Raw genomic sequence first — 17,347 nt, forward strand, 5'->3', positions numbered from 1 at the left:
AATCTATGTGAACCCTTTGCCAGTTCTCCTCTGGAATGTCCCATTTATGTAGAGCAACCTTTCTCGGATTGGTTTTATAATCAGCACAGGACTTGCACGACTTTACTAGCTCTTCGATGTCACGATCGATGTTTTTCCAGTAGCAGTAACGTCGTGCCAGCGCCTTCATTTTTACGATGCCTTGATGGGTGGAATGTAGTTCATTAAGGACATGTTTCTGGAGAGCGAATGGAATGATTACACGAGGTCCGCGAAATATGACACCATTGTGGAGGCTGAATTCATGTGACGACTCTTTGCTTGAAAGGAGATCACTTTTATAAATGCTAAAATGTCCGCACATATTTCCCATTTCGGAAATATTTCTGATGCTTTTTGGTGAAATGTTTCTGTCATGCTTTGAAAATATTTCATACAATGTTCATACAATTTATTTATAGACTAAATGTACACTATAATAAATTTATATACAGGGAGATCAATAATCATATGCTGCGCCGCTCTTATAAAATATCACATTAGTAATCATTTGCCGCAACCAGGTATATGTGTACCAATACAAAACAACCTATAATTTCACAAACCAAAACCATGATTTGTGATTCTTATTCCCTTTCAAAACGGCTTTTTTCAAGACTACCAGTTTCTTTCGAATATTTATAAGGTGGGTAAATTACTTGTAAATTACAAACACACGTTTTTTTAGTTGTAGCGTGTAATAGGCAATAGGTTTACTCCGACAAGCCTTTTACTTTAGAAGAGAATAAGATGCGTTTGCTGTCCTGTTTCCGTAATGGGACTAAAGAGGAAAGTGGAGTTTGGGAGTACTCGATACGTTTGTGTATACAGGAGTTTCGATAAACGATTGTCAACCATGACTTCTATCCTTTAAAGTAACCGTAAATTGTTGCATGTAAATTTACGAGATGGCAACGTATTCGAAACCGTTTACACACCATTGCCGAATTACGAGCAGGTATAGAAGCTACCGTTTGAAACATAACGCAACAGCACTTACATGCCGTCTTCGAAAACATGAAGAAAAGAGTGGATCCCTGTCTTAATAATGGTGGCAAGCACTTTGAACAGTTGTTATAGTGTGCATGTAATTTATCCAATTACTTCGATATTAACGAGTTGTAAAAGAAATAAAATCATTTCACTTTTTGTAGTAATTTGCTATTCGTGTAGTTCCACATAATTTGGAAACTTACAAGGTGGTTAAATCGTTGATTTAGGTTAAATATGGTTAAATGTCAAAAGTTTACTTTAAGGTTATGTTTTAGTATTGGTGCACCATGCCTGTTGCGGCACATGATTACTAACGTCATAATTTATTGAAGCGGCGCAGCAACGCAATATTGATCGCACTGTATAAATGCATAAAACATAACTAATTAGTATGCTTATTGGGGGGGGGGGGGGGTAGGTTCCACCATCAATTGCTCGGCTGGTAGCCGCTTATTACTGCAACAAAAAATATTGTTTAGTTTCATGATTAAATAAATACAATACAAGGGAGGAAAAATGATTTTATTTTACACTGTACCATCAGACTCATTTGAGTTATACGCCACATCAAATGCTTGGCCTTGTCTTTTGACAATAGTAGCATTTATATACGGCCGATATTATAAGCATACTTCACTATGTAATCAGCTAACAATGTTGTTAAGGCATGTGACTGGATGTTTTTTCAAAGAATAACATCACTTTTTGCAAAAACATCCAATCACTTGTCCTAACAACATTGTCAGCTAACAAACATAGTTAAGTATGCCTTATAATTCCGCCCGTTAATGATGTAATTATTGTAGATGTTAAGATATAATATAAAAATAAGAGAGTAAACATACTTACATTTCACGTGCCATTCTTAAACCAGACTGACTTAACCAGGTTGCTATGCAACCAGAAATGTCGACTTCTGTTGCACACGATTTATGATATCGAACAGCACTTATTATTCATTTGATAAGAAAGTAAATTTTTAAAGATTTTCTTTTTCTTTTTTCCTTGCAAACTATACTCCACAGCCACCTTGTTGCTTAAAAGTTTTTTTAAGATATTTACAGTCAGCGACTGTACATCATGGCTACCAATTGTTGTAAATTCAGATACCTATAATAATTATACATTTTAGAAAATGAAATATTGCCATTGGTTGTATCTTACCATTTTCTTAAAATAAGTTTCACCTTCCAGCTCTTTTTCAAAATTGTCAAGTTCTTCGTGACTGCCTAAGGGAAAAATGTTGTACAAATCTTGCACAGTTTTAGTTAACTGCACTGTCTGAGATTGTTGCACACTATCTATATTAGAGTTAGTGGAGTTATAAATAAAGTACTGGAAGTCTCAGCAGAACAAATATTAAGATGAAATATATCTTAGCAAATATAACACGTCAATTATAATTAAATATATTAACAACACTTGTTTATAAACACATCACCTTAGAAACATTTTACTAAAATTTGAAACTCTAACACGCTCCCTCAAATTTAACTTCAACAACTCCAATGGATCTGCAACATTCTTCCATTTTTGATGAACTCAACGTTTTTGTTAACATGTCTGCAGGCATTTGGTTCGTTGGCAGATATTCGATTTGAACATATCCGTTTTCTAGAGCTTCTCTAATGAAGTGACAACGAATATCAATATGTTTTGAACGTGCATGCTGAACTGGATTTCTGGCCAGGTGAGCTGCACTTTGATTATCGTTGTACAACGTAATGGGCGCCGAAGAATTAAAATTTAGTTCTTCTAAAAATTGATTAAGGTGCATGGCTTCTTTTGTAGCCTCGGTCAGTCCAATATATTCGGCCTCAGTCGAAGATAACGCAACGGTTCTCTGTTTTTTCGAAGCCCATGTTACAGCTGCACCAGAAAGAGTGAAAACCAATCCGGTATACGACCTCCGATCGTCAATGGAGTTGCCCCAATCTGCGTCTACGTAGCCCTTTATACTTTCTCCCTCTTTGTTGTATGAGAGACCACGATTCGGAGTTCCCTTCAGATATCGCAGTAACCTTTTCGCTGCTGCCCAATGTGTTTTGTCATGACAATTGTTAAATTGACACAGTACACTTACAGCATGAGCAATATCAGGACGAGTACCCACAGCTAAGTACATCAATGCTCCCATTAGTTGTCTGTATGGATTTTCCTCTTCGTTATTTGTCTCTTTTGACTTTGATAGTTTCCATCCAAGTGCCATAGGAGTGTCGTTTGGTTTGCAATTTAACATGTCGAACTTGTGTAAGAGTTCTTGTATATAACCGCTCTGAGAAAGTTGAATGTGATTCGCTTTCTGCTGGATTTCAATCCCCAGGCAGTACTTTGCAAGTCCCAGATCTTTGATCTTGAATTCTTGAGATAAAGCTGTTTTTATATCATTTACTCTTTTCGAGTTATTCGACGCGATGATGATGTCATCAACGTAAATCATAAGGAAGGTATGCTTTCCGCCTACATCATCAACAAATACGCAGGGATCGGACTTAGTAGGAGTAAATTGAAGTTGTAGTAGAAACTCTTTCAGCCTCTTGTACCACTGGCGTCCTGCCTGCTTTAAACCGTAAATTGCCCGGTTTAATTTACAAACAATATCCTTGCCCTTTTTGATTCGCAGTAACATCTCGTTAGCTTTCGCAGCAAGTTTAGATCCATGTTCTTCGACTGTCATTCGTTGCAACATTTCTTTAAGAAAAACTGGTTTTTCCATGAATATTTCTGTGTCGATTTCGCCATTCAGGTAAGCTGTAGTAACATCCAGCTGATGCATCTTCAAATGAAGTTTAGCGGATAGAGCGGCTAATAGTCTAAACGATTCCATTCTAGCCACGGGAGCGAATGTGTCGTGAAAATCCACTCCAGGACGTTGAGAGAATCCTTTTGCGACTAATCTAGCCTTCCTGCGTTCGATTATGCCGTTTGCATCCAGCTTGTTGCGTAACACCATTCTGGAACCAATTATTTTTGCATTTTCTGGCTTGTTAATTATTTTCCAGGTATCATGTTCGATAAGGGATTTTATTTCGTGGTAAATGGCGTCGAACCACTCGTTGCGATTTTCGCTAGAAAGTGCCCATGTTAATGATATCTCGTTAGAGCACATACCTGAGTATTCGTTGAATTCTTCTACATCGCCATCACTACAATCGATACTGTCATCTATGGTATCTTCTATGATCCTTTCCTCATCAGAAGATGTTCGGTCAATTTCAACCATGTTGTATTCCTTCTTCGGACGGCCAGGCTGTCCTGAACGAATGATTCTTGGTCTCCCAGGACCTCTTCTAGTTTGATGAACAGTGTCGAATTTTTCTTCATCGTTTTCTTCCGTTTCACCAATTTCTTCCATAGGTTTAATATCGTCCATAGGTTTGATACCGTCGGAATTAGGTGTAATTGTCACTATGTTTTCTTCATATGTTTCTGGAACCTCTTCCAAAAATTGAACGTCTCTGCTGATATGGACTTTACGATCTTCTGGAATCCAAACACGATATGCTTTTGATTCGGAAGAATATCCTACAAAAATTCCCTGTTTCGCTCTGGGCTGAAATTTATCTTTGTTTGGAGAAGTGTCGACAATAAAAGCTTTGCATCCAAATGATCGAAGATGTCCAACATTTGGTTTTTTACCATTATATTTTTCAAAAGGTGTACCTTCAGCTAAACTCTTTGTTATGCTTCTATTTCGAACATAGTTCGCCGTGTTAATGGCTTCTGCCCAAAATGAGTTACTTAGACCGGCTTGCATCAACATGCACCTGGCAGAATTAACTAGAGTTCGGTTGCGGCGTTCCGCGACTCCGTTTTGTTGCGGTGTATGTGGAGTTGTAAGCCTTCGTTGAATACCTTTCTTTGAAAAATACGAATTTAATTTCTGGTTGCAGAATTCAGTTCCGTTATCGGATTGTACGAATTTCACTTTCATGCCCGTTTGCCTTTCCGCCTTATCGATGAATTCTATGAGTCTAGTTGAGGTTTGATCCTTGCTTTTTAGGAAGTACACTTCGCCGTAACGACTATAATCATCGACAATCGATAAAAAATATCTTGCGCCACCGTTTGATGTGGTCCGCATAGACCCGCACAGATCAGTGTGAATGATATTAAGGCATTCTGTTGATCTGTTAGCAGTTTTTGGAAATGGCAAACGTGGTAACTTTGCAGCTATACAAATTTCGCAACTATGAGGAACGTTGGAATCGCTAAAATTCATTTCGATAACGCTTTCCTTTTTAAAATAACTTCGTGATCTTTGTCAACAATTTTCGTTACAGATAACAAGTTAGTTCTTAAATCAGGAATAAATAATGTATTTTCGAGATTTATGTTTTTGTAACTACCGTTGGATTTGATTTTCAGATTGACACGACCTTTCGCAAGAACATCTGCGGTTGCTGAACTAGCTAGTCGTATTTTGCTGTCAATGCTTTCAAGGTTTTGAAATGAATCTTTGTTGTTACAGAGATGTGATGTGCAACCACTATCCAAACACCAAAGTTCGTTCTTATCGCAATTTACTGGACTGTTTGTAAAGAAACTTTCTCCTACGTAATTTTCATTTTGTTTATCTTTACCTGGATTGCTGACATTTTTCTTTTTCCAACATTCGGATTCCTTGTGACCTCTCTTCTTGCAGTAACCACAATTGTAGTTCGGCTTTTTATTATTGTATTTACCTGACAGTGGTTTTTCTGTACGAGTGCTCGCAAATTTTTGTTGATGTTTTGCGTACATTGCACTTGACTCAGTATTCTCCGTTCTTCTTGTTCTGGCATCGCTTTCTTCAATTATTTTAATTTTCAACGATTCAGCGTCTGGCAGTATGTCACGCGTCTCGATGACACATCTAAAATTATCAAAATTATCCGGCAAACTATATAATAGAATAATTGTGAGAAGATCGCCATTTATTTCTACATTCATAGCGTTAAGTTTATCAACCGTATCAAAGAAACGCGATAAATGTTCCCTCACATCATTTCCATCGGATAGTTTTTGAGTAATTAATTGCTTAAGTAAATTTGCTTTTCGAGCTGGTCCTTTTGATGCGTAAATACTTTGTAATTTCATCCATACATCGTTCGAAGTTTCGCATCCACGTATTTGCTTCAGCTCGGATGGTGAAATTGACAGTATGAGCTCTGACTTCGCTTTACGATCTTGTATAATCCATGCGTTTTGTAACTGCTGTTGATTAACGGTGTTTTGCGTATCTGGTTCAACTTCTGGCTTCACACGGATACCGGACACATATTCCCACAAATCTGCTTTTACAAGTAACGCTTCGACTTGAATATTCCATGTATCATAATTACTTCTGTTGAGTAATTCGATTCGGGTAGCATTAAGGATGTTAGCGCCAGCCATTTATTGATATTTCTAATCGAATAACCACGAGACTAGGAGACTAAAACAGATCGACAGTTCGAGAGTAAGTACGTCACCTTACGTTTTTGACAGTTATTCTATTTTTAATGATCTTCAATCTCGTAAGACTTCCAACAACTAATTTATCGTTCGTCTGGGCCCATAACCTATTAGAGTTAGTGGAGTTATAAATAAAGTACTGGAAGTCTCAGCAGAACAAATATTAAGATGAAATATATCGTAGCAAATATAACACGTCAATTATAATTAAATATATTGACAACACTTATTTATAAACACATCACCTTAGAAACATTTAATAAAATTTGAAACTCTAACAATCTAAGGTATTTAATCGGTTTTCTATTACATGCAATTTATGCAATATTAAGTTCAATTTTCTGTTTATATCTGTAGCACCACCTAAATCAATAATTTAAATCTTAATCAATTAATGATTTTCCTTACCAGGTTCAAAATCACCTCTAGATACAGGTGTAGATACACCAGTGGATACATCAGACCCATCAGCCTTCTCTGGACCATTATCTTCTGTTTCTCTTAATCTCGAGAGCGATGAGGGTGGAAATCTGCAAAGAAGTTGGTATGTTAGCGCAGCAAAAGATTCCGTTGGCGATCAACTTCCGCTGATTACATTCCTGATATTGTAGGCCAAAAACACATATGGAATGTAGGTTAGCTATACTCGGAGAGGGCACAAAATAAACAGCCAAATTGTTCGCCAAAAGCTTTAAAGTTTAGGACCTTCTTTGCATGTCCTGAAAAATATTACGAACACAAAGGTATTTATTTTTAAGACATGGTACCAAATACTTTTGGACGCCATTTATTAATGTAAGTCAACGAATTCATTGGGAGGGGAAATTAACCACCTTATGCTATTGCGGTATTAGTCATTTATGCCTCTATTAGTAGGTACCCTAGTAACATGGATTGTTGGGCCAACGTTGGTAAATTGTTGCATTGTTGGTTGATTGTGGGTAGTTTTGCCAACGGTTGACCAATGTTGGCCCAGCCATGACTTTGATTTGTTGGGCTAACAAATGTTATAATGGTTGGCCCATTATTGTTTTTTTGTATATTAAACTGAAAAAAATTAAATAATTTACGATCCGCATTCGTTTCAAATCCAATTCGCTCGCATTGGTAAACAATAATAATTTACATTACTTTTTGTATTAATTCCATCGCAAATAAAGCTAATAAAGATCTTCTGCTCGTTAGTTCGTATTTCTTCCGTGGAATATTACACTATAATGTTGGTATCGACGAAATTCGGTTGGTATGAATCACATGACGTACCTATTGTATTATTGCAAAAGGCCGTTCCTATTTGTAACATTTATCTTAAGCCCAGAACAAAAAACTTAGAAGGGAAACGTAAACGGGAACAACTGAGTACAAATGGAATTAGTTTGGAGAACATTCAATAGATGGCGCATAGTTAGCGTGCGTGTTAAAGTTACTAAATCTAGTGACTTTAGTACGTGTCGCCATTATGACAGTTGAATTTTGAATTTTGATTGACGGCTTATTGTGCTTTAAGTATAATTACTATTCATTATTTACAATGAATTATGCATATACAAATCGAAAACGTAAATGTTGTGTGACAAATTGTGAAGACGTTTCCCAAAAATGGAGCCCGATGTTTTTATAGAATTGGTTTAGAATATAATGTGGAAGAAATTTAAACAAAAGTTTTTGGTTTGTGAACGTCAGTTTTCTGGTTGCGCTTTAGAACCTGGAACACGAAGAGGTTTAAAGCGTGTGGCAGTTCGCACATTATTATCTTTAGCAGGTAACACTAATTGAATTGTAATAAATTGCTACATATTTTGTTTTTAGAACAATCTTGAGAGTATCATAAAGCAGAGTTCCATGAAGTTGATCTTGTATCTTGTATATCCATATTAAATTAAATATAACTCCTTGGTTGGATTAATTGGAGTTGTTACTTATAAAACAAGTGGTCTGTACCCTTTGAAGCCCCTGACTGCTGTGCATCGGCATTAAACTGAATTTATCTGGATCCCTATCAAACAAAATTGGACTTCACTGGCTGGATTCATTACCTTTTAGGTTTCAGCTAGTCAAATCCAATGTTATTGTTACAGATCCGGAGAAATGCAGTATAATGCGGACGTAGCTTACATTTTAATATTTAAATTTGGCGCCATTCACGCAAAAGCTGCTGAGAACATACACGAGATGGCGCGTCATTTTTACATTACATTAGAGTTTCCATTCTAAGTTTGTTGTTCTATGATCTTAAGCGGTCGTTTAACCTATAAATAACCATTTCCATTTTCCCGCGACACGTAGTGATACAGCTCAACAAAGTGTCTTATAATTTTGGTGGTTAAAAGCACAATTCCGAGGTAAGTTATGTTTGTACCTAACCTAATAATCCTATTGTTTAGGGTGATTATTTTGATAAAATGTTCACACAATGTAGTTATATACAAGTTTTACACAAGCGCTTTTCGGACCTTTTGACTTACAAATTAACAGCAGCCTAAACTGTTTGAAAACTTAAATGGAATAGAACATACATGTCCTTATTTGATTTAGATGCGATTTCATGTGGTGGAGTTCACACAATCCTCGGGAGGAGGTTTAGGGATCGTGCAGGAAGACTGGTTAACTCCCAGGAAAAAAGGGACTTTCTGGCCTCCTTATAAACAGCCTATACAATACAATAAAGCGCTAACAGGTACCACACCTCCTGGTGATGATTGGAAAATTTACCAGATTAAAATAGTATATTAAGATACAAGTGTATAATCAAGTCTTTAAAGCACGCGCAACGAGTTTAAGGGCACGACGCAAAGCGGAGTGCCTTTAACGTTGCAAGTGCTTTAAAGATCAATTATACAGGTGTATCTTATAGTATTTTTTATTATACCTGCAGTATAATTTAAAAATAGGAAATACAATGAAGTCATATTGACGTTATACTCGAATACATGTCTAATTAAGTGGGCTGGGTGTTCGTAATTTCACGATTGCCATGGAAATGTCACTTGACGTTTGCTTATAAAAATCATGTCTTTGTGAATTAAACGATTTCCGTTGAAAAAGATAATACACCGTCCATTAAATCGATTGTTGTAAAATCTAAACAAACGTTGGTAGGTGTAAAATCCAACTCCAGTAACGCCTATTATAAAGAATATGAAAAGTTGTTTCCATGGATGAATAGGAAGTTACTTACGAATACAGTCTTAAATGCATCCATAATGCTGGCATATATGAAGGAAATGTCAAAGGTATTTAAATCTTCTATATTTTGGTGCATTTATTAAAAACTTTAAAGAAATGCTGTGATTAAAAAGTGGAACAGATTTGGAAGCATACCCTAAATTACGCGCGTTTGTGAAAGCTTCAACCAAAGGATAGGTACAAAAGCCAAAAAAATGTTCTGCATTTACAGAAAGCGACCTAAGAGGATTTTTTATTTCATCCAGATGACAGTTTCAAAAGTCATACTTGAAGTATCGTTACGTAGCAACTTTAAAGCACGTGTGTTTTAAAGGCCCTTTTTCGCACGCATTTGAGTGTTTAAAACGGAGATTGTGATTCAGGTATAATAAAAAAACGTATTATTCTACTGGTTAGTAGGTCATTCACTTTTTGATATACCTATTGAATTGAGACATGACAATTTTATATAATAGTACCAAAGCACAACTTACTTACATACAGCTGCACAACTCTGTTGGCGAAAACGGATTGCGGCAATCTATGCGCGTAGCGCTTATGCTCCGCCACTTGGGGTAAAAGACAGCAGTCACGTAATAATCTTCAATGAGGCAATAACATTGAGCATACCCCGACTTCTACCGCAACCTAGAGAAACCTTGCACCATTCCGTCTCGCCTTGTTGTCGACCGCCACATCAAAGGTGACGCTCATAGTTGTAGAGCTGGGTATAAGTAAGCTGTGGTAGTAGTAGTGCGTAGTTATTTATAATAATAGATCTTTTTGAATTGCTTATAGATGATCTTCTAAAGGCAAGGCAAAAGTTAAAAGATGCTGAAATAGAATCCGAAGTTGGAACTGCAACAGAATCAGAACCAGGAACCAATAAAAGAAAAAGAAAGAGGAATCCCGTTAAGAAATTAATCCATTCTAGTAGTAGTGAAAATGAGAATGTTGAAGATGATGATGTAACTTCAATTCGTAATTTACCACCACTACCTCCGGATGACACGGATACACAAAAAGAAATTAATGAGTGCAGTAAGTAAATTGTATTTATAATTTTAAAATGTTGTTTGTGTCTAATTGTTCACAGCTGAGATATTAACTGAAGAGAATCAAACTGATGATAATTTATCAGAAAGGAGTGACATTCCTTCTACCCAATTGCTTCAGGGTTTTGATACTCCCAACACCTCGAGGTCTGTTCGATTAAGGTATGTTAGCCAAATAACGCCATGTTCCTAATAACGCCAGACGTCCTTTTTTGGAAAACCACGTAAGCAATACAAAAGATTGCCAGTGTGGCATTGTAGGTTCATACCCAAGAAGACAGTCAGCCATTAAAATCTTCTTTATAGATGAAACAAGTGTCACCACATGAGATGCATGATTTTGGCGGCAATAACCACCATTCGTCATTGCATCTTTGATGCAAGATATTTGATGTTCAAACCCTCTGATAATTAGATTTGTTCATACCCGCGTGGTGTTTGGTAAGTTTATGTTATATCTAGTTAATAGTTCCAATTAAAACAAAAACATTTTTGTAAAATCAGTAATGCAGATTTTAGGTTAAGTGCGCCTAATAACGCCAACAATCTTCTACTGGCGTGATTAGGAGCCAATCTGCAATTAAAGAGTGTTCTTCAATCAAATTTTTTTAGTTTAAAAACTCAAACAATACTTGTGCACAATTAATTCTGTTCTAATATGTTGGCAAGTACTACTATAATTACCAAGATACAGAATATTTTGGAAAATATTTACAAAGCTGTGGTAGATCGAACCTTAGTATGGCGTTATTTGGGTCACATACCTTATTACATAACACTCCCACCACTCGTAGCCTACCGATAGAACTAGCCATGACACTGATCCCCACTATTGCGTTGACGTCACAACTGACGGCGGCCGTCACATCGACTTTTAATGTAATTAATTCCAAGTAAGGTTTATGTTAACTTATTTTTGAATGTTGTATACTTAAATTAACTGTATTCGAACAGAATAAGTAAGAAAAAGCCAAATACGTGCTGCGTCCCTGGTTGCAAAAGCAATTATAGTTCAAGAGACAAGGTTACGGTTTTTCGTTTTCCAAAAAATGAAGACAATAAAAAAAATGGTTAAGATGATTCACTAGTATTCACAATTTCGAAATTACTATTTACCTACTCCAGGGGTTGGTTAAAGCATTTCTCCGACATTTTCATTATTCGGGTAGACAAGATGACTAGACAAGACGGTACAGGATTAACAGTTCCACGAGACCAGATTAAACTTGCCGAAGACGCGTATCCCACCATTTTTGAAAATCAGCCATCACATATGAAAAGGATGTAAATGATGAGTAAAGGGAAAATATAGACCTTAGCAACTACAAATTACCGAAAATCCGTAGTCTCTAGGTGGTCCAGGGGCCGAGATCTCGATGGAACAGACAGATAGGCAGACGACGGAAAATCGAGCACATGAGCGTTACCTCAACTTCGTTGTGTAAGGCAAAAAATGGCAGATGTGTGTATTAGAATGTTTAAATTTTATTTGTTTTCAGTGAGTATTTGTTGTTTATGTACGTATTTAATAAAAGTGTTTGCATAATTACACGTGTCTATAATTAGGAAAAAACATATAACAATCCTGCGGCTCAAAACAAGTAATTACTAAATGTTTTGGCATTAAATGAGTACGCGCGCAAATCAAATTGCATTTAAACACATAGGGTACGTTCCACTTAAAGACTGCGACGATTGCAACGTCCCAAATTTCGTTCCACTTGACGCCACAAATGTTGTGGTCGATGTCGAAAACGTCATAGTTGACGTCATTAATAGTCGACCGCAAAGCCCGCTTCGCGCGTAAAACAGAGGTGGGTCAGAGTGGTCGTTTGGTTTTTGTTAGGTTATGTTAAATGTTTTGCCTTAGTTTCCTTTCACCAAAATGACTACCCTAAGTTTATATCATGACGGCCAGTTGGTAGAATTAATTGTATCTGCGGAGGATGCGGAGCGTGCACAAAATGGTAAGTTTCTAAAAATTGAGCAAATTGTTTATATATATTTTCAGATATGCAGTTTGCTGCAAAGCTGTTAAACGCAGGATTATCGGAAACCGCTGCGGAAGAAGAATCGATTGTATCCCCTGAAGAAGAATCCATTGTATCCCCTGAAGACGTAGATCGGGGTGACGGAGGTATGTTGCGGAACCATGTTAACAATTACCATCACTAACGTAGCAAGTCTCCTATAGGCATAACTTCTAGTAGGGTAATCGACCTAGTAATGGACACAGACCTAGTAATGGACACTTTTCCCCTTAAAAATTTGAAAATAGGCATTGTGTGGTACTAACGCTGTAGATGGGTAGGTCAAATAATCAGTCGCATGCAGGTTCAACAGCTGCGGCTAAGTTCACTCTTATTGATCTTTTAAACGAACTATTGTGGCGGCGTGGGTTATGTGATGAGGTTTTTTGACATACTAAATTAAAGTGTCGTTAGCGTCTACTGTGCGTTTATTGAAACGTTGTAGTTATTTTTCCCACGCCAGGTAGGTTACTAATATTAGCAGTATTGATTTCTTAATTAATTTATGGTCATATAATTGATGGTACATGTCATTCCGCTTTTAGAAGGGGGTGACCATTACTAATACACTGTTTTACTTCGAGGGCTAGTGGTGGTCATAGGGTGTGACCATTTTTGAGACATAATGTTTCAGTAATGGGCACAATTTAGTTTACCCTTCTGTAAAAGATAGACTGCTTGGAACGTACTTTCCTAAATTTTAATGGATCTTAAAAGGTTTCTTACATGAATTAAATTTTTATAGAATGGGGAAAACAAAGAAAAAAGAAAAAAGAACTTTTTTTTCATACTCAGAAGAGAACATGATTATGGCAATTGAGGCAGTGACAAAGAATGGAATTAACAAAAAGGCTGCAGCTCGTGAGTTTAAGGTTCCTCGCAGCACTTTGGTACGAAGGTTAGCGTTAGCAACTCCTTACAGCAGAAAAATGGGCCCAGCTACAGAAATTCCCGAAGCAGAAGAGAAAATTATCGAAAACTGGGTGTTGGCAATGGCCAGGAAAGGATTTCCAGTTCACCGACAAAATCTCATCTTATCAGTGAAAAAAATGGTCGAGGATATGGGAAAGGAAACCAAATATTTTCTAAATGGAACACCTGGAAGATCATGGTTTAGGGGTTTTTTGAAACGTCACCCTAAGATAAAGGAAAAATATGCTGAAGCTGTAAGCAAGGCTCGTGCTGCTGTCACTCAGGACCGAATTGAAGGATGGTTTGAGGAAATATTGACCTTCTTACAAACCGAAAATTATATGAATATACTGGACGATCCCAGCCGTATATTTAAAATTCATAATTTTTGCACCAGTAGGTACTTAACTCTTTCTGTATAGGAATAGTTCTGAAACATGATCCGGAGGGCGCAGAAGTTCGAACTATGGTCAGTGCTGGAGTTCAATCCTGGAAATGGCCTACAAAAGAGGATGTTTTATACTATTTTATGGATAGTATTATATGCAACATTCATAATCCTAAATTGAAAAACAATAGAGGCCACTATAGTGTGCCCGAAATGAATAAATATGAATAAAATATATTTTTGAAACATGTGTCCATTACTAGTCCATTGCATGTCCATTACTGCTCACTGTATGCCCATTACTAGTGTATTACGGAAATTTGTCAAATAATTTTTATAAAATATGTGTGTCCCATTGTCAGTAATTGGGGCCATGTTTATTGAAATCTTCATAAAAAGACCGTTCCATAGGTCCATCTATGATATGGTTAACATCAATAAAGCGGTACTTATGAGCGTTCAAAGTTGTAATTTCCTTATGGGTGTCCATTACTGAGCCTGATACCCTATTCATAACAACCAACATTTCTAGACATTAATTTCTTCGATTTTTCAGGTTCATTATATAGATGGACAACGCCATCAATTTTACTGTTATTGGAGACATATCGGTCATATGAATCCCAATTTACCGATGGCAGGCAACCGCAAAAAAAAGTATGGGACAAGGTTGCAGAGATTTTAAATAATAATGTAACTGGAATGCAGTGTGCCGCAAAACTGAGAAGTTTAAAAAAAACGTATAAATCCATAAAAGATCACAATGCGAAATCTGGCAACGACAAGAGAACTTGGAAATTTTTTGACGTACGTATACCTATAGGTAATTTTTCTTTAAACTCAACTTTTTTGCAGCTTATGGATGAAATATTTTCGAAGCGTGCATGGTGCAATCCGGTTGCGGTTGCGTCCTCCTCAGATACAGATGTCAAACCACAGGATAATACCAGTGGTGAGTTCAAAAGTACCAATGATCACCTTATTTACAATTACAACATAATTTATCTACTTAACTGTTCTTACGTACACGTCTTTCAAATTGTTGTTTAACTATATACCTAATATGTATATTATATCTTATAGCCCCATCAACATCGAAACCAAGTACCAATGTGCTTATGGCCAAAAGATTAAGACAAAAGGACGAGCATGAGGAAGCAAGAGCAAAGCGACATAAGGAGAGGTTAGAAATGGATCACAAGTTTTTAGCAGTTTTGGAAAAGCTAGCAAATAAATAATAAATTCTATTTTATATTATTGATGAAGTCACAGTTTTGTTTATTATTTATAAAATTTATTTAAGTTTGTAAGTATGTATAAAAAGAGTTTTTGTATTTGATTTGAATATTTGAATAATATTATCGTAAAGCATTCATTATTATGTTCCTTTTTGCCACTACAGCATTATTTCTTCCAAATTGATCAATATTTCGGGCATTTCCTTGGGGATCCCCTGGTATGACAACCATTCTTATATCATCTCCACGTAGCAGGCAAATGTTATGAATCACGCAGCACGCTATTATATACTGCGGCATTTGATCCACACGCACCATAGGTAAGCAATGCAGTAAACTTCTCATTCTAGCCTTCAGTAATCCTATACATCTTTCAATTGTAACTCTAGCTGTTGAAAGGTGTCTATTATATTTGTTTTGCAGTTCTGTCCAGATGACCGTTGTCCCGAAAGGGCACAAGGAGATGTTCATGCAACTCGTAGGCTGCATCACCTAACAGGTGGCTATCCATAGGAAATTTTTCTGCATCTTCTACAAAGTTTGCCACATCAGAAAGCCTAAACACCCTCTGGTCATGGACGGAGCCCGGGTGTCCAGTGTAACAGTGCGTTATTAACATGTTAGAATCACAGACCAACTGTAAAAACCACTTAATATTAATAAACATTATTTTCTGGCAATTGTTGCCTACCTGTAATTGTATCGAATGAAAATGTTTACGATTGACATAGTCTGGGGCATTTTCTTGTGGAGCATCGATGCGAATGTGGGTGCCATCGATGGCCCCAATAACTCTTGGGAACCCTGATGATGCCTCAAACTGTTGCATCACTGTGATGGCACGATCTCCCACTGGCCACTGAATCCATCTCGCTGCTCTTTTATGCAGGGAATACGTAACCCTACGTACAGCTCGTAGACCAGTGGCTTTTCCTACATTGAAGCGATCACATACAGACCTGAGACAAATTGATTCATTATACATTAAATATTTTGCTACTGTAAGCTTCTTATCACCTATATGAATCGCTAGTTGCCATTTTCCATAAGGCAATCATCAGCTGCTTTTCAGCCGGAATTGTCGGACAACCATTAACCTTTCTAATTAAATCGCCTCTTATAATATTTACTAGGTATTCAAACGTTGATTTTGACATTCTAGAAATACAATACTCCTATAAATAGCTTTTAATTTATTATTTAATCAAACAGAATGCTTGGCAAATTGCTCACCTAAAATGACTTTTAAATTCGTTGTCTGCATAACGGCCAACGACATCTGCATAATCCGTAATTCGCGGGCGAAGTTTCCGCTTCTTTCTTTGTTGAAAAAATTCTTCATCATCCAGACTTGAACTGGAACTTGATGATATCCGTCGCCGACGAATAATTATGCCAACAACAGCGGCCATCTTGAAACCTAAAACCTCCAAAACCTGTTCCACTTGAAAACTTCGACCACAACGCTTTTTGATTGTGGAACGCATAAAAGAGCGGTCGCGGACGAAATCAGTGCGGGCGCTAAGTGGAACGTACCCATAGTATCACGTTGTAGTGGCCCATCTCCAGTTGTGACGTCACTAAACCAATGTCACGGCTAGATCTATCGGTAGGCTACGCACCACTACACCGCACCAATCTAATGGTAAGATATGTGATTGTTTGTGATGACATAACATAACATGCATATTCAGGTCTTATGTCTATTTTATAAACAAAATTTCAGGGTTGGAAGCCATTGCAAGACATCTTGCACGAATTGATAAAAGGCTAGACTACTTAGAGCAGTGTCTTAAAAATATTTCTGAAAAATTGTGCCCTAACGAGCCCACATCTTTTGCCAATTTACCGGATGATGTAAAGCTCCCATGTAATTCAATTGACGAAGTTAATTATCTTGAGAATTGGTTGTTAGTGGAAGATAATGTTAAAATTTTGGTAAGTTGTTCTTCATTATATCAACAAAATCGTAGATTGTATGTATCACAGGTAACGAATTTAACTTGTATTGGAGGGAAAAAGGTCGCACATATTGTAAGGAAGATATTAGAAAGGTTATTTACTAATGAAGTTGCTGTTTTGTATAATTGGACTGGAAAGAACAAAAAACAA

At 36.8% G+C, this 17,347-nt stretch overlaps 2 protein-coding genes and 2 long non-coding RNA genes across 5 annotated transcripts; 3 read left to right on the top strand and 1 right to left on the bottom strand.

Moving 5' to 3' along the window:
• The first annotated feature begins 8,171 nt into the window (after positions 1-8,171).
• Positions 8,172-8,349, top strand: LOC116163481. The gene is made up of 2 exons (XR_004143751.1): positions 8,172-8,209; positions 8,257-8,349. It is a non-coding gene; the product is annotated as an uncharacterized LOC116163481 (long non-coding RNA).
• A 3,996-nt stretch (positions 8,350-12,345) lies between these two features.
• On the top strand, positions 12,346-15,264 carry LOC116159908. Its single transcript, XM_031473005.1, has 6 exons — positions 12,346-12,481; positions 12,538-12,634; positions 12,679-12,804; positions 14,554-14,804; positions 14,853-14,949; positions 15,081-15,264. Exons 2-6 carry the CDS (start codon positions 12,553-12,555, stop codon positions 15,233-15,235), a joined length of 711 nt encoding a protein of 236 aa, XP_031328865.1. The 5' UTR covers positions 12,346-12,481; positions 12,538-12,552; the 3' UTR covers positions 15,236-15,264.
• LOC116159909 lies at positions 12,993-13,978 on the top strand. Its single transcript, XR_004143092.1, has 3 exons — positions 12,993-13,160; positions 13,443-13,558; positions 13,620-13,978. It is a non-coding gene; the product is annotated as an uncharacterized LOC116159909 (long non-coding RNA).
• A 367-nt stretch (positions 15,265-15,631) lies between the features above and the next one.
• LOC116159907 (putative nuclease HARBI1) lies at positions 15,632-16,748 on the bottom strand. Of its 2 annotated transcripts, XM_031473004.1 has the most exons (4): positions 16,469-16,748; positions 16,253-16,393; positions 15,927-16,194; positions 15,632-15,872 (listed from the first exon to the last, which is right to left on the bottom strand). In XM_031473004.1, exons 1-4 carry the CDS (start codon positions 16,720-16,722, stop codon positions 15,642-15,644), a joined length of 894 nt encoding a protein of 297 aa, XP_031328864.1. In that variant the 5' UTR covers positions 16,723-16,748; the 3' UTR covers positions 15,632-15,641. The 2 variants fall into 2 exon arrangements, with proteins under 2 accessions (XP_031328864.1, XP_031328863.1); XM_031473003.1 differs by having other exon boundaries at positions 15,632-16,194.
• Positions 16,749-17,347: the final 599 nt, after the last annotated feature.

Source organism: Photinus pyralis, unplaced genomic scaffold (assembly GCF_008802855.1).
Source record: "Photinus pyralis isolate 1611_PpyrPB1 unplaced genomic scaffold, Ppyr1.3 Ppyr1.4_LG1, whole genome shotgun sequence".
Lineage (NCBI taxonomy): Eukaryota > Metazoa > Arthropoda > Insecta > Coleoptera > Lampyridae > Photinus > Photinus pyralis.

Coding starts and splice junctions, on each gene's coding strand:
- LOC116159908 (XM_031473005.1), top strand. CDS start 12,553: ATGACTACCCTAAGTTTATATCATGACGGCCAGTTGGTAGAATTAATT. Junction 12,635..12,678: donor TGCGGAGCGTGCACAAAATG/GTAAGTTTCTAA, acceptor ATATATTTTCAG/ATATGCAGTTTGCTGCAAAG. Junction 12,805..14,553: donor CGTAGATCGGGGTGACGGAG/GTATGTTGCGGA, acceptor TCGATTTTTCAG/GTTCATTATATAGATGGACA.
- LOC116159907 (XM_031473003.1), bottom strand. CDS start 16,722: ATGCGTTCCACAATCAAAAAGCGTTGTGGTCGAAGTTTTCAAGTGGAA. Junction 16,394..16,468: donor GAATTTAAAAGTCATTTTAG/GTGAGCAATTTG, acceptor TTGTATTTCTAG/AATGTCAAAATCAACGTTTG. Junction 16,195..16,252: donor GCAACTAGCGATTCATATAG/GTGATAAGAAGC, acceptor AATTTGTCTCAG/GTCTGTATGTGATCGCTTCA.